This window comes from Anabrus simplex, chromosome 6, assembly GCF_040414725.1.
Source record: "Anabrus simplex isolate iqAnaSimp1 chromosome 6, ASM4041472v1, whole genome shotgun sequence".
Classification (NCBI taxonomy): domain Eukaryota; kingdom Metazoa; phylum Arthropoda; class Insecta; order Orthoptera; family Tettigoniidae; genus Anabrus; species Anabrus simplex.
The window spans coordinates 299,594,766-299,616,547 of record NC_090270.1 but is presented as its reverse complement, the minus strand read 5'-3'; the positions used below and the strand labels follow the sequence as shown (position 1 = coordinate 299,616,547).

At 38.2% G+C, this 21,782-nt stretch overlaps 1 protein-coding gene across 1 annotated transcript in view; it reads right to left on the bottom strand.

Annotated features, from left to right (window-relative positions):
* Dhc93AB (Dynein heavy chain at 93AB) overlaps window positions 1-21,782 on the bottom strand; it is a 780,004-nt gene that overhangs the window by 86,307 nt on the left and 671,915 nt on the right. The window contains exons 67-68 of the mRNA XM_068228295.1: window positions 13,792-14,097; window positions 5,328-5,498 (exon numbers count right to left, since the gene is read on the bottom strand). Of these exons, the coding sequence (XP_068084396.1) occupies window positions 5,328-5,498; window positions 13,792-14,097 (477 nt within the window). The remainder of the gene's footprint in view (window positions 1-5,327; window positions 5,499-13,791; window positions 14,098-21,782) is intronic.

The window sequence follows — 21,782 nt, the reverse complement described above, 5'->3', positions numbered from 1 at the left end:
TCTCACCCTTCCTATTTGGATTTTCCCAAAACAAAAAAATACGTGTTTCCTTATTTTTAAAGGAGATTCCAAATACCAATTTTTACATCTGTAAACTTTTAAAATTTTGAGATATAGATACACTTATTTTAAAATTTCACCCCCATTTTCACCCCCTTAGAGAAGGAATATCCAAAAATCCTGTCTTACCGAGCACCTAAACCTTAATATGAATGTAGACCCAAAATTTCATGTCTTTATGTACAGTAGTTTTGGCTTGGCAATGATGAATCAGTCAGTCAGTCAGTCAGTCAGGACAAGTTATTTTATATATATACTAGCAAGATACCCGTGCTTTGCTACAGTATTGTACTGAAATTTATAATTGAATGCTTATCGTTTTATATATAACCCACCGATATTCGCGATCTGACTCGTTTTCTGAGAGAATTCGCCAAAATTCGCGATCTGACTCGTTTTCTGAGAGATTACGGCAACGTTCCTCTCATTTTTCAATCTTCTCTCCAGCAATCGATTTCGTAGTTCCCGGGATAGGTCCAGGTATTCCACCCGGTCAGTTGGGTCCCTAAATCTTTGCCATCTTTTCCTATAAGCATTTTTAATGTGGATCAAATCCTTGTGGAGATCCGGCGTGGTGTCGTCTTGGGTGCCTTGGTGGTACTGAACCTCTACTTGGTGGTAAATTACATCTGCTACCGTTGTCATTGATGACAGTATGACCAGCACCATTGTCGCCCGCAGGCAAGTGCGCAGGACTTCTGGCGATACGAATGGCATACAGTACTTCCGTGCATTATTGACCTTATTACAGAGGTGAACAATTGCACGGTCAATCATATATCTATCGTTTATTTCAAATATGTTTAATTTTTTGTTTATATGCCAGAAGAATCTACTGTAATCTAAGAAGGTTCTCCAAAGGAAAAGATGGCTCTTGAAAACGAATCCAGGAGAGATTAAAAATGACCGGTACATTGAAAATCCACAGCCTGTTTCCAGTCATTCAACCGGGTCAGGAATGGAATGAATAAACCCTGCCGAAGCCTGTCGCACTCCACTGGGGCAATGATTAAATGAATGACAAATGAAATGAAATGATATTGGAGAGCGTTGCTGGAATGAATGATGACGGGGAAAACCGGAGTACCCGGAGAAAAACCTGTCCCGCCTCCGCTTTGTCCAGCACAAATCTCACGTGGAGTGACCGGGATTTGAATCACGAAACCTAGTGGTGAGAAGCCAGCGCACTGCCGCCTGAGCCACGGAGGCTCCTTATAAGTACATTAGGAACAGTAAACTCAATTGGTCTCACCTCCGTTTTCACCCCACCGCGGTTAAGTTGATTAACCTCCCCCCCCCCCCAAAAAAAAACCGTGTTCCTTTATGTTTAAAGGAGATTCCAAATACCAATGTTCACGTGTGTTACCTTCAGTTTTGAGATATAAGTATTCCCATAAAAATAATGCACATTTTTCACTTACTTTCACACTCCCCGCCCCCCTTAAGTGAATTTTCCGGCAAAAAATACTTGTTTCTTTAATAGAAAAGGATCTTCTAAATACCGATTATCTTCAGTTTTTGAGATATGTGTCCTCATGAAACGAATTCAACTCCTTTTCACACTCGCCTCCAAAAATGATTCTCTGCCCCCTCCCCAAAATGCGTCGTTTTATTTTTAAAGAAGATCTAAATACCAATTTTCACGTCTGTAACAATTTTAGTTTTTATTAGATGTAAGTATCCTCACACAATTAATTCAATAAATTTTTCAATTTATCACCCCCCCCCACAACCTTCATTGGATTTTTCGAGAATACCAGTTTCTTTACTTTAACAGGAGATTCCAAATACCAATTTTTAAGTCTGCAACATTTTACGTTTCTGAGATATACTGTAGATATAGTCTTTCTAAAAATTCACCCCAATTTGTCACACCTGTTTAACCCCCATTAATTTGATTTTCCAATAACAAAAAAATAAATGTTTCTGTATTTTCAGAGGAGATTCCACATACTAACTGTCTGGTCTGTAATATCTTCAGTTTCTGAGATATAAGTATCCTCATTAAAGACATTCAACCCCTTATTCACACTTTTCACCCCTCCTATTGGGTTTTTCCAAAAACAAAAAAATACGTGTTCTTTTATTTTTAAAGGAGATTCTAAATATCAATTTTAACATCTGCAAACTTTCGAAGTTTTGAGATATAGATACACTCATTTTTAAAATACACTCCCCTTCACCCCCCAAATATTTGGATTTTTTAAACAAAAAATATATGTTTCTTTATGTATAAAAGAGATCCCAAATACCGATTTTCAGGTCTGTAACATCTTCAGTTTCTGAGAAATAAGGATCCTTATTAAAGGCATTAAACTATTTTTCACCCCTTTTCACCCCTCCTATTGGGATTTTCCAAAAAAAATGTGTGTTTCTTTATTTTGAAAGCAGATTCTAAATACCAATTTTGACATCTGTAAACTTGAAAGTTTTGAGATATAGATACACTCATTTTAAAAATTCACCCCCCTTTCAACCCTCCACTATTTGGATTTTCCAAAAACAAAAAGTACATGTTTCTTTATTTTTAAAGGAGATCCCAAATACCTTTTTTCAGGTTTGTAATATCTTCAGTTTCTGAGATATAAGTATCCTCATTAAAGGCATTCAACCCCTTTTCACCCCTCCTATTAGGATTTTCCGAAAACAAAAAATACATGTTTATTTATTTTTAAAGGAGATTCTAAATACCAATTTTTACATCTGTAAACTTTTAAAGTTTTAAGATGTAGACACACACATTTTAAAAAATTAACCCCCCTTTTCACCCCCCCCCCCCCATTATTTGGATTTTCCAAAAACAAAAAAATACCTGTTTCTTTATCTTTAAAGTAGATCCCAAATACCAATTTTTAGGTCTGCAATATCTTCAGGTTCTGAAATTTAAGTAGTCTCATTAAAGGCATTCAACCCGTTTTCCACCCTTCCTATTGGGATTTTCTGAAAACAAAAATTACGTGTTTCTTTATTTTTAAAGGAGATTCTAAATACTAATTTTTACATCTCTAAACTTTAAAATTTTTGAGATATAGATACACTCATTTTAAAAATTCACCCCCCTTTCACCCACCCATTAATTGGATTTTCCAAAAACAAAAGAATACATGTTTCTTTATTTTTAAAGGAGATCCCAAACACCAATTTTCAGGTCTGTAATATTTTCAGTTTCTGAGATATAAGTATCGTCATTAAAGGCATTCAACCCTTTTTTCACCCCTTTTCACCCCTCCTATTGGGATTTTCCGAAAACAAAAAAATACGTGTTTCTTTATTTATAATGAAAATTCTAAATACCAATTTTTACATCTGTAAACTTTCAAAGTTTTGAGATATTGATACACTCATTTTAATAATTCATCCCTCTTTTCCCCCTCCCATTAATTGGATTTTCCAAAAACAAAAAAATACGTGTTTCATTATTTTAAAAAGATATCAAGTGTACCAATTTTCAGGTCCTTAATATCTTCAGTTTCTGAGATATAAGTACCGGTATCCTGATTAAAGGCATTCAACCCCTTTTTCACCGTTTTTCACCCCTCCTATTGGGATTTTCTGAAAACAAAAAAATACGTGTTTCCTCATTTTTAAAGAAGATCCTAAATACCAATTTTTACATCTGTAAACTTTTAAAGTTTTGAGATATAGATACACTCGTTTTTAAATTTCAACCCCCTTTTCACCCCCTTAGCGACGGAATATCCAAAAATCCTCTCTTAGCGAGCACCTACATGTTAATATGAATGTATCCCCAAAATTTAATTTCTTTATGTCCAGTAGTTTTGGCTCGGCGATGATGAATCAGTCAGTCAGTCAGGACAAGTTATTTTATATATATAGATATTGATTATTAAGCAGATTTATCTCTAGTACAAACAGCTAAAAGCCGAATAAATTCAATATCAGCCATTATTTATTTATTTACCATATGATGCTACAATTGACAATCTCTCTCTCTCTCTCTCTCACACACACACACGCACGCACGCACACACAAAATATACAATCAACAATATCAGCCATATTTTATTAGTTACGGGTAAATGAATGAAAACCTACAACCTGTTTTCCAGTACTGACCGGGTCGGGGCCGTAATGAATGAATCATATGTAGGCTATTAGTACGATGGGGTTTCCACTCACAAAGTGATTTATGAATGACTGATAGATGCTATGAAATGAGAATGGAGAGTGTTGCTGGAATGAAAGATGATAGCGAAAACCGGAGTACCCAGAGAAAAACCTGTCCTGCCTCCGCTTTGTCCACACAAATCTCACATGGAATGACCAGGATTTGAACCACAGTATCCAGCGGTGAGAGGCTGATGTGCTGCCATCTGAGCCACGGAGGCTTCTAGTTAAGGGTAAATGTTGAACTTAAAAAGAAAAAGAAAACCTACTGATTTCAATCCACTGTTTCCATGATGAGGGATCTATCAATCGTATTACAGTTTTTACAGGTATAATATAGAAAGTATGAACTCAAATATAGTGAAATAAACAGTTATCTAAGTTCAAAACTAATTTTTAATTTTAAAATCATAAATTAGTAGAAAATGGCCAGTTCAGAGTGTTAAAAGGTATGAAAGTGAGCAAGACCTCAATGTGTTGAATTTGTCATAGCAATTGCTGTTTTGAAGCCAGGCAAAGAAGGAACCGAACCATCATATCATTGACTAATTCTTGCCTCAGAAGGGAAGTGTCACATCCTTAATGACATAACAAATGCTCTACAAAAAAAAAACAGATGAAAAAATTAGAAGCCTGTTTCCACAGCAAGGCTCCAAAATTGATGCTAAAATCTTATCTGGCTGGACAATAATGCAGTGTGGTTGGACATTCCTGACTCACTAGCAGGCTGTTCACTTGTATTATCCACCCAGACTCACAGTTTTCTGCTTGTTGCTTGACTGCTGGTTTACCAACGAAGGCTGTACAAAAAACCAATAGCAACTAGTATTACTTTCCTATTGCTTACCCATGCATAATTCACAGGTTAACTGGTAGAAGGAACCCTGCTTCCGAACCCATTTTCTGACTCTGATATCACTAAATTAATCTGGATTTCAGAGAGAACTAAGGACAACTTCAGCTTTTGTTGATATCATGGCAGCATATGACACAGTAGAATCTAATTATTTTCAACAATACAGTTCTTAACTGCACTTACTTTCTGAGACAGGCTAGTACAATACAAAGACAATGGTTTGGAATTTCATCTGTTGAGTGTACTTCCACAATTTAGAGGAAAAGACTTAAAGCAAACTCACCTGGAACGCCATCTGAGAGGCGAATATTAACTTATCACATTCAAAGAGCCCTCTTGATGTGTACATGAAGACTGAGTACGAGATGCAGTCAATCAAATTGAGGACTCTGGTAGTGACATCTTCAGCAGGTACAGCTCGTTCAATGGCTTTTTGAAACACCACGCTGAATGCCTATACAACAAAATCAGATTTATGTGTTATCAGAACACTGGTTGTTACATTTTTACAGCTAAAATAGACTCTTATTAAGGAGAATATACTAGTAATACAAGGGTTCATCAACTGAAACATAGACAGAGCTTGCAGCACTACAAATAACTGATGGGACAGCCAAGAGGTGGCAACACTGCATGGTTTGGTGTTTGTAGTAATAGCTCAAAACAGGGTCAGCTTGAGACAAGTATCCATGAAGTAGAGGCAAAAGTTGAAGCAACATTTGTGTTTAATGGTTGTACAATGTGGCACGATTCATTTCTTGTGAATAGAAGGTGCTTTGACCAGGAAAACTGTCAAAAAGTATTGTTGTGGACTATGGTAATACACACCAACATACTGCCAATGCAACTATGGACAAATGGTGCCGTTTTCTCTTGGGACCACTTGCCTTATAGCCAGGATCTCTCTGGCATGGCAGTCATGTCTTTGGTCTGCTGAAGAAAACCTGGAAGAATAAACACTTCACCACTGTTCAAGTGGCTTGCAATGCTGTGGAAGAGTGGCTCGACCAGCAACCCTTGTCCTTCAATATGGAGGGTACAGATAAACTTTTCCATCAATGAGAAAGGTGCATGAATAGAGGGGTGATTATCTGTAGACTCTTTCCAACTATCATCAGTATGCTGTCATTTTCATGATAGTGTATATTGTCCAATAGACACTAGTCTAGGTTTCAGCTGAACATTTATTATTACAACAAGAACACAAAGAATATAATATAATTTTGTGTGGCTCTTGCTGGACTGGTGCAGCCCTTGTAAGGCAGACCCTCTGACGAGGGTGGGCAACATCTGCCGTGTATAGGAAATTGGATGTTCTTGTAATGGATGGTAGCGTTAGATGTGGTGTATGAGATGGAGGGATGATGAGGACAGTACAAACACCCAGTCCCCAAGCAAAGTGAATTAACCATTTAAGGTTAAATTCTCCGACCCGGCCAGAAATCAAACCCAGGCCCTCTGAACCGAAGGTGACAATGCTGACCATTCAGCCAAGGAGCCAGACACACAAAGAATGACTTGGTGTCTTTGTAATAAACAAAGAGCTTGGGCTCGGGTCAATTTTGGCAAAATATATTGCAATAACCTCTGGAAGTTGGAATGGGTTTATTAACCCATTGACATACTAATTTTAATGTACTGAGCATGAGCATGTATACCATCTTTTGTTGCATAAGATACAGTTTTACACTACTAAGATTTGTGTGTGTAATTTTCAATATACTGAATTTTAATCATACCCTTGTTTGATATGATGAAGTGCAGCACTCAGAAGAACAATTTGTGTAAGCACTGCATGGTTTGGTGTTTGTAGTAATAGCTCAGAACATGGTCAGTTTGAGACAAGTATCCACGAAGTAGAGGCAAAGTTTAAAGCAACATTTGTGTTTAATGGTTCTACAATGTGGCATGTTCATTTCTTGTGAAAATGAACCCTCTGGGAAATGCAAAGCCACCAAATACTTTCACAGTCGTCTATCATTACACTTTTCCTGCTCGTCTGGCTTTCAACAGTCACGGCATGGTTTAGGGTTATCAACCTTGTGAAATGTTCCCTGTGAACCCATACATGGTGAATTGGGATATTTTTCTGTGAATAACTGATCGGCAAAACTGTTTCTTTCAGTAGCTATCTCATCCCATAAAGAGTTGTGAATCATATGTTGAGAAATGTGTAGAGGGGAGAGATCTGGGGGCAGGGTCCTGTTTATGATGGGTTTTATTCCAGAATTTCATATAAAATCATATTTGAATGGTTTAACACCTGTTTAATTCCATTCCCAGCCATCTTACTTTGTCTTTATGGTAGCCAGGATGGACTTCATTACCATCGTCACTTTAAAACGCGTCATCAATCTCACATAATTTTTTTGTTATGCTTCTATAATTTTCACTGCTAGGAAAATTGTTTAATTTTATAAAACTACATCACTGCCCAATTCGCTCTGACTATCCCATAATATTTGTTCAATTTTATTTCTTGTAATACAATTTTTACTAGAGCCGACAATTTCTGCTGATTATCAAGCGGGTAATCACCCTACTTGGAGAGTGATTGCCTACTGCATCATGTCATGCCTGTCATGCCTCTATGGACAGAAGGCTTAAACTAGTTAAAGAAAGCTTACCTCTCAGTAGACTGCCTGCCAGGGGTCTGTATATCAATGCTCACTGTACGCGCGGACACCTGGCAGGTGGCAAAGAATGCCAATGAGTTAATTGGAAATACATTTTCTGCAGAATGCAAGTAATGATGCAGTGATTGCTACTGCAATAGTCACAGTTCGTCTAGAGAAAAAGAGGAAACATGGGTGGGGAGACGAGGCAACTGAAGAACATCATACAGTGTGGGTAGATTGGTGTTCTCAGAAAATGTGTGTGAAGTATAAACGGTCCATTATTGGACATTATAAATTTTCCAGCTAACTCATTCCTGGTTGCCAGCGTTTCGCCCAACTTAACACACTGGGGTGAAATGCAGGCAACCAGGAATGAGCTGGAAAATTTATAATGTCCAATAACGGACCATTTATATCAGTATTATAAATTTACTCATTCAGGACAAATATTTCAGGTTTCCTATGGGAATCAACATCTGTATCAAATGTGTCAAGACCAGGAGAAGTTCAAGGAAGCAACAAAAAGAATTGCCAACAAAGGAGAAAGTATGAAAAGGAACGCCTGATACAGATCGAGCAGAACTTTCAAAAGAACAACACACAGGAGTTTTATGGGATGTTCAAGACCACCTTGAGTAGATATCAACTTCCACAACTCAGTTTCAGAAACCAAGAAGAACGAAAAGTAGCACACAGTGATGCGGAGAACAGTCAAGTCCTGGCAGACAACTTTGTACAACTCCTCAATTGTGCACCACCATTCTAGAAGTTTGACTACACTTTTAAGGAACCACATCCAAACTTTGAACCACTGACTGCAGAAGAAGTCAGGAATATTATAAAGACCTTGAAAAACAACCAGCACCAGGAGAGAATGAGATCACTGTGGAACTTAGGAACTACGCTGATAACAGAGTGATCGTTGAGCTGACATGACTCTTGAGCAAAACTTGGGAGGAAGAAAAGCTCCCAGATGAATGAACTTCAGTGTTGATACACCCACTTCACAAGAGATGGGGACAAGTCCCAGATGAATGGACTTAAGTGTTGATACACCAACACAAGAGAGGGGACAAGTCAGATGTCAACAATTACAGGATAATATCGCTAATACCAGAGACATACAAGATATGGTACTTTTAAAGGCACTGCTATACAGAGCAGTAAAACAAGTGGAGTCAGAAACTGGTAAATGTCAAGGAGGTTTTAAAAAAGGGTAGGACCGGGCGAGTTGGCCATGCGGTTAGGGGCGCGCGGCTGTGAGCTTGCACCTGGGAGATAATGGGTTTGAATCCCACTGTTGGCAGTCCTAAAGATGGTTTTCCATGGTTTCCCATTGTCACACCAGGTAAATGCTGGGGCAGTACCTTAATATTAAGGCCATGGCCACTTCCTTCCAACTCCTAGACCTTTCCCATCACATCGTTGCCATAAGATCTATCTGTGTTAGTGCGACGTAAAGCCACTAGCAAAAAAAAAGAAAAAAGAAAAGGGTAGTTCATGCATGGAATAGATCCTGAAGCTAATCATCGCAACCAAATGCAGAGTAATAAGAAATATATGCTCAGATTCATGAACTTTAAGAAGGCCTATGATTCAGTAGATCGAGAAGCACTGCTCCAAATCTTAGAGGAGATGGGTCTAAATAAGAAGACCAGAGTGTTGATCAAATAGAGAGGTCAAGTTCAGAGGGATACTATCAGAAGCTTTGTGATTAAAAGAGGGGTCATACAAGGTAATGTACTTCCTACCCTCCTCTTCAATTTTGTACTTGAAAGTGATTGAAGGGTGAGGCCAAAAAGTGCATAGAACAGGCAGTATATGGATGGGATACCAGAACAAAGAAGTTGACACTTAATTGTCTGATTGTCTAGCCTTTGCAGATGATACTGGGGTTCTATCAGAATCATTAGAGGAGGTACATGATCAGATTTCCCAGCTCCAGGAACAAGCGAGTAAGGCAGGCTTATGGATTTCTTTCAAGAAGTCACAGTATATAACCAACATCAAAACAGCACCCAGATGGATAATAATAATAATAATAATAATAATAATAATAATAATAATAATAATAATAATAATAATAATAATAATAATAATAATAATAATAATCGTATGGCTTCAATTACCATGTGCAGACATTTCAACCTGACACCATCTGGCTGTCTACTTGTCAATTTCAACATTTAGTTTTGCTCTAGGCCTACTAGATGGTATATCGAGTAAACCTGAACTCTCCTGGGCATCTATGGCTGAGATTTTAATAAATTTTGTTGGGTAAACACCAAATGTGTCATCAGAGATCTTTTACATGCTGACATCGTACGACATGGAGTGTCAAATGGACATTTTTCCGCCCTTCAAAAATCTAACTACCTCTGCTGGGTAGTCTTGGGATCCGGAGGCTGACACTCTACCACTAATCCACAGAGGCAGCTAGATGGATGTTCATAGAGGGGGAAAGAATCCAGGGTGTGGAGAGATTTAAATACCTGGGAGAATGGATAGAAAACAACCTGTCAGCAAAAGGATTGAGGATCTACAAGATGAGCTTGGCATACAAACTAACCATGAGCACCTATAACAAGATGACGACCTTGATCAACACAAAAATAAGACATTACCTGACAGTGATCTGTATGGAACCTAAATGCATGAAACTGACAAAATCAGGATTGATCAAAAAGCTGGAGCTAGTGGAAAGAAAGATTCTGAGGAAGATGTCGGAACTCGAAATAAGCTCGCAATGTATTAGGTCCTAATCAGTACATATTGAAGACATGTTAAGAACAGAATTAAAATGGCCAACTGAGCACCAGTGGGATCCAAACCCACAACATCCTGATTTTTGCATTGGTTGTCATTTTGTTTCCGCATTTAACATCTCTTCAATATGTACTGAACATGATCTAATACAATGGAAGTTTACTTAGAGTATGGTGCAGTTGTGAAAATTAAATATGCAAGATACTGGGACCTTGAAGATCATACATATAGAAAAGCTATAAAAAAAACTGTGCCTCACGATGGAAAAGATCTCAAACACCACCCAAAAATGAAGAACCATGTTCTTTGGACACATTTATAGAATGGATCCAGGAAGACTAACCAACCAGACAGTGAAGTTCTTTGAGACCAAGAGAACTATGGTTCGCTGGCATCAGGAGGTGAAAAAGGATCTAGAAGAAGTAGAAATAAAAGGTACACAAATCAGCAACAGGGAAGCCTGCAAGTCTAGAATCATGAGAATTTCCAAGAAAGATCCTAGACTCAACCACCATGGATGGAAGGAGAAGAATGCAGTGAGAGAATGAGGAAGTATAGGGCGCGCATCAAAGCCGAGAAGTAGATGAAATAGAATTAACTTGGTCCACAGTCCTGTGTTCCTAGTATTTTAAGCCCTCTCTTCTCTATCTTAGGTCTCTCCCCTTTTCCTTCCTTTATTCAGTTTTCTCCTTATCTTACACTTTCCATGTCAATACTTTTTAAGTCTGTTTGTTCCTTTCCATGTTCTTGTCTTTCTATATACAACTTGATTTGTCACTTGTTTCTCCTTTCTATTTCCTGATTCTTCTTCTTCTTTATTAATATTCTTGACTTCATATAAACTGTGCAGGCCCAGGAAAAAATGGGCACTGGGGCCTGGATCCAAACTGGAGTTTGAAATTATAATGGTTGAGGAGATCCACCAAATCAATACAGCCTTACAATCACCCTTAGTGATCAATTAAATTTACAAAAAAACACAGTACATGTTTCGTCTCCTAAGAGCTATCTTTAGCTGTTACAATAGTCTAAATTAAAATAGCCATAAATAAGACATTGTCAACATGATGGTGTGTACAAACATAATAAACATTTAAAGAAGGTCTAACATATAAAAAACACTGTATACACAGTATGTATCGAGTACATTCAACTTGAATCTTAAAATAAGTTCATAGTCCAAATTAAAATCTAAAATCAAAAGACGTTGTTTCTTAAAATTAAAACAGCCCCATTTTAAATCCTTCTTGAAGTTAAAACATTTGCCTCTCCTGCAATACTTGCTAAAAATCTTCTGTTGTCGGCACGTGTTAATGGAAAAGGGAAATACTCCTCAAGGTTGAATCCCACGGCTGTACTCAATTGTGTAGAACCTTTTCATTTGTAATAATCTAGTACAAACATGTATCTGGAAAAAGAAAAGAATTGAACCAATATGGTGACAACCAATTATGACACCAAGAAACTCAGAAACAAACTACAAGAATCTGAATTTGAAAAATGGTGCCAGTTGAGAAGTAAAGGTCAGGGAGTGTGTCTGTACAAGGAGATCCCTCCTGCAAAATGCTGGGTTAGAAACCATGATGGCCTTTCTAGCACGGAGTGGAGAGATGCACTGAAAATGGCATGTAACGTTGCACTTGTAAGAGCTGTACCAGGAAGGTCCCTTGATGGTAACCGCTACAGAAGATGTAGTGAGACTGAAACATTACTTCACGTCTTGGGTCCCTGTGCCTTTGGTGAAGCTCTTCGAAACACTGGACATCACAACATGAGGTCATCCATAGCACAGACACTCTGTGAGAAAGGATATCAAGTGCATGAGGAAGTCCATGGCATCGGAGTAAATGGCAGCACGAGAAGGATTGATATAATCGCAATCAAAGGGAAGAAAAGATATATATTAGACCCCACAGTAAGATTCGAAACACAGTCTGACCAACCAGACGAAGTGGACCAAGAAAAGAAGTCTATCTACCAGCCTACAGTGCCGTATTATAAGAACAAATACGAACTGGACGACATAGAAGTGAGGGGTCTCATGATCGGTGCGAGAGGGACAATCCCTAAGAAGACGATAGAACTGATGAAGACCTTTAACATCAGTACCAAGGAGTTCATTGACTGGGGGCTGAAAGCGCTCAGGGGTTCTCTTTTGATACTTAGACACCACCTATACTAACCAGACTGAGACTCGCCAGATCGAAACATAATTAACTTATTCCATTTTTGAACGAAATTGTTTGTGTATTCTTTGTCTTTGGCAGCCTCCAAGTGGAGGAAGATTTTGAAAATAATTAGTGAAAAATGAATGAAGAGGGAATGTGCTTATCGTTATTTTATTCCTTTAGAGCTGACTCCCTTTCTAAGTAATGTGGCCAGGTTTGGCAGCCACTGTTGTACCTATGTAATACATCCTGTACAGAAGTGGGAGGGGTAGCTGTGTGGCTAACAGTAAATGGCAGAAGAGAAGGGGAAGATGGAGGCATTTGTAAATGGAATTACCGGTGTGGCCTTCTTAAATGATTTGAGCTTTTACAATATCTAGTGTTTCCAATAAAGAGGGTATTTGGACAATTACAGAATTTTTACTTTCAAGGATCTCATTTAAATTATAGTTACTATTGTAAAACTGGTCCCGAAAAATATATAATTTTCGATAGTATTCTACTGTTTGTAGCTTTGCTAAGGATGGTTAGGTCTTGCTTAATAGATGTAAAAGCATGATTAGCCTCACTCATGTATCCAATCACTGCCGAGAATTTCTGGTGCTTCTTCGCACTAATGCGTTCCAGGTATCTAGTCAATAATCGGAGTCAATACGGAACGTTTTTAACTTGTAATCGAGACTGGAGTCCACCATTTGAAGACCCCTGCAATGGAAGTTTCAACCTGAGCATTCATGCAACTTGATTTTGATCAAATTCAATTATTGTTATTGATCAGATTTCCAGCATTCCAGAGATTCATAGATGACAAGAAAACGGATAACTCTGAAGATTTAAATGACATCAGGAATGCATATTTATGATGACTGCTTAGAAAGATATGGAAATTTAAACACCACACTGCACTGAATGTTTATTGCATGTCAAACTGGTTCAGGGAGTTAATAATTTTCAAATGAACCCAAATTTTTTATGGAAGTGAAGAAAAGCACACTTTTCAGTCCTCATCTATACTGTAGTTGTATGTTTTGCAATGGCAATATTCTATAAAAAAACACTTTGGATTCAATTTACAATTTGTTATCTTTGAGGAAGGTTCACAAGAAACTAAAATGTATTTAAGAAACTATCGAATAATCAGTAGTTGAATTAAAGGAAAAAGAAAATAAAAATGAAATTTTTGTAAGGACCTCACCTTGAGAGAGAACTGATAAATGGGGTTGATAGTGTTTAAATCATTCAAGATGAAGTACAGTAGAGATGCTCTTGCAGCAGCTGGTCGATAATATTCCCTGGCCTGGTCTATCTTGGCTGATGTGACTTTAGCTTCTGAAACCTTGACAGAGATCTCTTCAGCAGTGCGTTTGGTTGTTTCGAGATTCTCCACCAGGGCAGTGTCTCCCAGAATGTCTCCTCCAGCAGATGAGAGGCGAGACAGCAGGTCATCCTCTAGAGTTTTCAACATAATCTTGAAGTCATTCTGTTGCTTTGTCAGCTCTGCCTAGATTTTTACAAAGGAAAACAATATTAAGATTGCAACTGAATATTTTAGTTTAGATTACATCAGATTAGGTTTTCAGCTATTGAGTATAACATTGGTACATGCCAAAGGAATGCTAAGCGCTTTGAAAAAGCAGCCAGATAGATGCCAATGGGGCCCACACCAAGAGCCTTTGGTTATTGCCACTGATCATCTACCACCTGAGCTGTAGTGGTCTTGCTATTTCTGCTCTCTTGGCTTAACATTCTCTCGGCAGATACTATGAGGGTAAGTCAAAAAGTAAGTTTCCCTAAATTCTTTTCATGGATGAACATGTAATGATGAACAAAGATAAGAACTCTGCTATATTTTGACATCACTCCTTAATGTTTTGACCTTATCGCCAAAGTTATTCAGATATTTGCCATACCATTAAATCAAGACTTTCCATTTCCTTGGGAACAGCAATGCCCAGCTTACTGAGCTATTTTGTTTTTTATTTTGTTATTACTAGAAAATCATCTTTCCATAGATGTTCATTCATTCTTACAAACAGATGGAGGTTTGAAACTGCCTAGTCTGGGCTGCATAGTGGGCAATCGTTTCAGCCTCTTCAAATTCATGGCACCATTTCCACACTTACTGGACAGACATCATGTTCTCTCTGTATACACATAATCCTCTTCTGAATGTTGACAAGTTCCATACCTTCCGCCAACAGAATACAGATATCTGTTCACACCTATTCCTGTGACCACTCATTCAGTGCCTTTGCCATTTTGTGATTCTCTTTGTGCCAAGTCTTGTGCACCTGTGCACCATCTACTGATGGGCTAAAAACTAGGACATACTCAAGTTGCAGCAAGCTCCGTTCCCTTGTTTCTGAGTAACAACGACTGAAGAAATTTAATGAAAGGTTTTGAATTTTATCAAAACAGAAATATTTCATACAATTGAGAGAAATTGTGAAGAGACTGGCTGTGCAGTGTAATGGTTAGGTTCTTACACTTTATGCTAAAGGTTGCTAGATAAAATTCCATGCAGTTAGTTGGCATTCTTTTTTTTACTACTTGTTTTACATCTTATGGCGACGATTGGATAGGGAAGGCCGAGGAGTGGGAAGGAAGCAGCCGTGGCCTTAATTAAAGTTCAGCCCCAGCATTTGCCTGGTGTGAAAATGGGAAACCACGGAAAACCATCTTCAGGGCTGCCGACAGTGGGATTTGAACCCACTATCTCCTGGATGCAAGCTGACAGCCGCGCACCCCGGTTGGCATTTAGCAGATTTAATGGCAAAGTAACCCTTTTCAAGGCAAAATTCCAGTCTCACGTTGCACCACGCCCTTTCAGAAGTGTATGTATTATCTAAATGGCATGTACTCTGATTTACATACTACACAACCTCATAATTGATTATGATAATGACAGTGTTATGCAAATAAATTCCTTTAACTGCAATATATTTTCAAAATTGTCAGGAAGCTAGAAATTTACCCTAAAGAAAGGATCTTGCACATGTGGCAGTAAATCGGTTGACAAAGATCCCTTGTATTTAAGCACAATAATTGTTGGGCTACACGTGACTCTTGCATTTTGAAAAATTTATGTGACAATCATGAGGCCCCAACTGGCTCTGACTTTACTTTCACTTATTTTTGCTGGGTTCTTCTCTTGTATGTTTCTGTCTGACCATCAGTCACTAATCCCGATGGAGGTCTACTTAGTCTTCCATTAAAATAAATGACTTGGAGAGCAAAGGGATTTTGTAGCGTTTGGATGATTTAAAAGAAAGTAACATTGTTGTACTTTTGAAGATATAAAAATAGCATTCTTAAAGGATTTTTTTAAAATCTTACAGTTATTTAATAGTGTTCTAAGTGTTAGATTTAATGTTTCGACAGAATGAAGAAGCTTATAAATTCTATTAACTGCAAGTAATGAACTTCATTCCAGTTCCATATTAACTTTAAATGTCCCATCTATTAACTGTCTACACTAGAAAAAATGGCTTCATCCTTAAAAAAATATTGTTATTTATCGTATAGCTACTACACAATAATCTTACGATGCACAATTCAAATCATTAATCCACTGAACTGATGCTGTGGAAATCTTTAATATCTCTAGGGTACGATCAAGGACTTCTTTTTTGCTACTTCTTTAACATCGCACTAACACATCAAAGGTTTTTGGCAACAATAAGAAAGGTCAAGGACTGGCAAGGTGGCAGATGTGGCCTTAATTAAGCTACAGCCCCAGCATTTGCCTGGTGTGAAAATGGGAAACCATGGAAAACTATCTTCAAGGCTGCCGATGGTGGGATTAAAACCTACTATCTCCTGAACGCAAGCTCACAGCTGTGCGACCCTAACTGCTTGGTTAACTCAGGTTGATGAGGACATTCTGTGTCTACATGAAAAATAGTCTGCCAAGATCCTTCATAGTTTCACTCCAGAGATGTTATCTTGCAAATCTGCAATTCTCCCTTATCTGGTTTTGACCCTGATCAAGCAGCCCAGCTTCTTCTGGCAGGTTCAAAGCCAGGAAATTTCCTGTGTGTATCCAGAAAGCACTCCAGCACAGGCTTGTCTGGATTTTCCACTGTTCTTCCAACTTTGATATAATGTGCAAAATTTCTCTTTCTAATTATTAAGCTGTTGTGATGGGGAATCTTTGAGATCCTCAATCTATGATAGTGGTCAAACAGCCAGCAGCAGTTCAAGGCATGCCAGTGGCAGGAAGACCTCAGCACAGAAAAAGGACTTATTTTGGGTTTTTAGTGCCAAACTGAGGAGATGAAAACACATGCTCTTCAAGCAGCAAAATGTCTTCTAAGGCTGCAACCTCTACCTGGACCTAGGGGTATATCTTCTCCATTGCTATGTCTTTTCAGCACTTCTTTATAGCCTGACACAAACCTCTGAAAAAACTTGAGGCATGCGAGATGTGATTCTAACACCGTATGCTCCAGATCACCTGGGTAGATCAGATATGAAACAAAAATGTTCCAACACAATGATAAAGGAGTGGGAGATCATCATCAGCATTAAGACCCAGAAACTCACCTGCTTTGGTCATGTAATGCAACATCCTGAGAAGTACGATCTGCTTCATCTCACTCTTCAGGGAGAGATATGTGGAAGATGCAGCCAGGCAGAAGAAAGATCTCATTACTCGGGAAATTTCGTCAGTAGTTCGATAATGATGATGATGATGGTGATGATTGTTGTTGTTTAAAGAGGTCTAACATCTAGGTCATCGGCCCCTAATGGTACAAAATGAGATGAAATGTACACTAGTGTTCAAAAGTTAAGCGTAAGTTACGCGTAAGATGGTGGCCAATGATGGTAGCCTTAATGCTTATGGTATGTGCTTTCTCAAGAACTGCAAGGCTGGTGACCCAGTCCTCCCATTTGATGTTCAAGATGGATGTAAATGTTTGCAGATGGAAGCGCGCTAGCTTTTTGATATCCTGACAGTAGAGTCTCCAAGTTTCACAACTGTAAAGCAGTATTGATAAGACAACAGCATGGAAAACCATGATCTTGGTATGCATTGTAAGGTCCTTATTCATGAAGACACAATGCGATAAATGTCCAAATGCTGAATGGGCAGCACCAATTCTGTGGCAGGATTAAGACAGCAGTGAAGAATCGATGGAAATTTCTTAATTTATTGTTTAAAAAAATTGTTTATGGTGTTGTATAAGATATTATCTTGTTTGGACCTTTGAACTTGGAAAAATTCTGTTTTGGAATTCTTTTCTTGTGTATCTAACTTGTGTAACAGCGTGTATCTACATATGCCGTTTTAGAAGCAGAGTTCCTGTTGCGTAAAAGACTTTCCTGGATCAACAAGAAAGAAGAGACTTCTGATTGGTAAAAATAAGATCAAATGTAATTGGCGAATGTGAAAGTCGAGAATAAAGTCCATATTCTGAATGGTTCTTTTGGTGATTGCACCATTTCCTGTTTCTTGATCTTACTCGCTATTTCGTGGGAGCGAAGTTGTCTCTGCATCTTTGATATTTGACCATCCTAGAGAGCACACGCGGTCCTGCATCGGTCCCGTCATGGAATACCTGTCTCCGGGTAAGCACTATTTCTTCTTTTATTTCGGACATTAACTTCATTTAAATGTAATTATTTCTTTTCTTGCACAGGAGTTTATACTCGAGATTCACATTCACCACTCAGATTGTCGAAATGACTTAGCTTAAAAAACAGATCAGATGTAAGGCTTGACATGCTCTGTTGGTGGAAAAATATCTAATTCCCTCCTTGGGAACTTAGAATTCTATGCCTTAGCTTTTCAGTTAAGATCTTATCCTTTTGTTTTTGGAGGCAATTCCCATTTCCTGTTTTTAACCTTGTAACTAACATATAATTTAACATTTCCTCGGGTTTGCCTCTCACAGTTCTGTATCTCTTAACACATGCACATAAAATCTATGCTCTATACTGAAAGTGTTTTAGGTACTGACACATGTTTTCTGTGCCTCTGTGTTAGGATGTTAGGATTTTTTTCCTAATTTGTGTAGATTGGGATTAGCCCTCATTAAAATCATCATGTAAAATTTCTTAGGTATAGTGCGCATATCTGGAGGTGCAATTAACACTTAAATGTTCTATAACAAATCTTTGGACTTTTGTTTGTCTTTTATTATTTTGTTTTGTTTACTTTAAATAAATAAAAACAAGGGAAATTACCATCTACAATTTCTTCCTTCTCAAAGGATACATTCCATTTACCTTGCAGGGTTCCCATGCTGCTTTCCACATGCATTATGTAGTTGTCATGTTTCCCAACCTGTCGTATATGTTTTATAGTACAGTAAAACCTCCCTATAACGGACACCTTCGGGACCGAAAAAAATGTCCGTTATGAAGGGGTGTCCACCCGGGAGAGGTTATGAAACCGGTACCATTAAGCATAAGTTGGAACACAATAACCCATATATAGTATGTGTTAACAATTCTCGCAAATGAACCTTTAATTGTATACTGTATACAGTATTGTAGAATGTACTGCACTGTACTCACACGAGAAAGTTGTAGATGGGCTTCTGCAGCTGCGATGCACTGTATTAAACAGATAAAAACACTTCTATGGAAACCTCTATTGAGCACACTGTACACCATTACCGTTCACCATGTTAAAATTAAAAAGAGCTTATGAGTTCTTGAAACGTCAAATCAGTATGTAGATGTAGCAATATCTAGCACAGTACAGTAAAACATTAGCACTTGAAAAAATCCTTAATGTTCGTTTGTTTTGTCCATTTCGGTTTAGCAATGATGGTTTCACTATGTGCAATTAAATCCTGGGTCAAATTTACACCTTTTTCATCGTTTTGTTTGTAATAAAATTCTTTCAGTCGCTTAACAATGCTGAGAGCCTCACTGTACGAGGTTATTGGCAGCACATTCATTTCCGTATTTCCTTCAAAGTCGTCATTAGCATCACCTTCACTCCCGCTTTCGTCAGAATCTTCAATTTCGTCCCTCTTCCCTTGGATTGACTGAAGAATCGTTTTCGTGTCTCCACTCTCACACTCTGTTGGAATATCTGAATCAATTTCGATATAGGTGTTCACTTGTACACTGTAACCTGCTGCATTAACCAACTCTTGTGTTGTTTCCATGCTGTCAGGAATGGTATCCGATTCTATTTCGGGATGTCCACCACTAGCAGAAAACCCAGCTTTCAGAAAGCAGTTACTAATTGTTGAGGCCGTGATGTTTTTCCATGCATTGGTTATCCATGAAATTGCTTGGAGAACATTCAGCCCCTTTGTCAGTGTTTGAAGGGTTACTTCATTCCCGTTAAGTTCTGATACTATGTGCTTCATCACTAACTGTCTGTACATAACCTTGAAGTTCTGGATCACTCCTTGGTCAAGCGGCTGAGAAACTGATGTTACATTTGGTGGGAGAAAGACGATCTTCACATTTTGCAACTTAATTGTATCCGGATGCGATGCTGCATTATCGAGGAATAATAACACTTTTCGCCCCTGGCGTATCATTTTTCTGTCCAATTGTCCACTCTGTCATTATTTCTCTGGTCATCCATGCTTTCCTATTTGCTTTCCATTCAATGCCAAACTTCGTAACGTCCATATTTTTAAAACACCTTGGTTTTGCAGCTTTTCCTATCACAAAGGGCTCCTACCGTTCTTCACTCATACTTGCACATAACAAGACAGTAAGACATTCTTTTGCAACTTTTCCACCAGTACAACGATTTCCTTTGAAACACAAAGTTTTGTCGGGTAAAGCACGAAAAAATAATCCAGTTTCATCGGCATTCAAAATATTTTCCGGAGCATACCCGTCTATGATTGAAGGTAATTTTTCTTGCCAGTTGTCAACAATCTCCATATTAACACTGGATGATTCTCCGCAAATCACTCTGAAGTTGATACCATGTCTCTTTCTGAATCTTTCTAGCCAGCCATTCGAGGCTTTGAAATCTCCAATACCTAATTCTGTCGCAAATTCTAACGCTTTTGCTTGTATCATTGGTCCTGAGACAGGGACATTCTGACATCTTATTTTAGTGAACCACTCTAGCGTTGCCTTGTCAATGAGAGCTCCACTACCACTTTGAAACAGTTTAATGCGCTGTTCGTTGCCATTTAAATGCCATTCTTTCACTAGTTCCTGTTGCTTTTTCACAATTTCAGCTGCCTATGTCTTTCCAAACTTAAACACTTCGGACAGTTTACGCACACCACACTTCTCACGTTTATGATAGTCTATTATGCCTACCTTTTCTTTTAAAGTTAAAAACTTCCTCGGAGCCATGTTTACACACACTTATTAACGTAAAATTGAACACATCAAAAGCCCTCGAGTCAATGAAAAGTAACCTGACAGTGAAGGTACGAATTCCAGGGCTGTCGAGCATGTCAGATCACACAACTTCCGGAAGTGATAGCGTAGCATAGTGTTGCCTTCCAAGAATGTGTACAGCCAGGATCAAAAGTTACGGTGTCTGTGATTCTTGGAAGTACCGGCTGTGCAAAAAGTAAGCGAATACATACTGTACAGGACACAAATACAGAATTTTTTGAAAAAGAAAGTGTCCGTTAGGAGAGGTTTAATTGGAGTTTCTCATGGCTATGGTGTGTCCGTGTCCGTAATAAAGGGTGTCCATGTAAGAGGGGTAAATTACTCATACACAACATGGCATTTAATTACGGACCTAGAAAATAGTCCGCCAATGAGGGGTGTCCGCCGGTGAGAGGTGTCCGTTAAGACTGGTTTTACTGTACATCACTTCGGTTGAACCTTAAATTTACTTTACTGTTTTTACTTTGTTCATAAATTCATACAATTATTATTATTATTATTATTATTATTATTATTATTATTATTATTATTATTATTATTATTATTATTATTATATGATGTTTACTGTGTAACCAGCCATTTAACGGTTACAAATTCTCCTATCAACATCTTGTGAGCAGTCAGCTTTTGTTGGGAGGATATTTCCTAGATATAAAAAGTGGTCAATCTGCTCCAGTTGCGTATCTGCAATGGAGATATTGAAAGGTGGGATGTTCGATCCAGGTGCAGGCTGTGAGAGTGCTTTGGTTGTCTGAACATTAATGGAGAGACCAAAATGATTGCAAGCACTCTTAAAACAACCGACTGATTGTTGCAGCTCCTCAGGTGTGAGAGCAGGTGTTGCAGCAT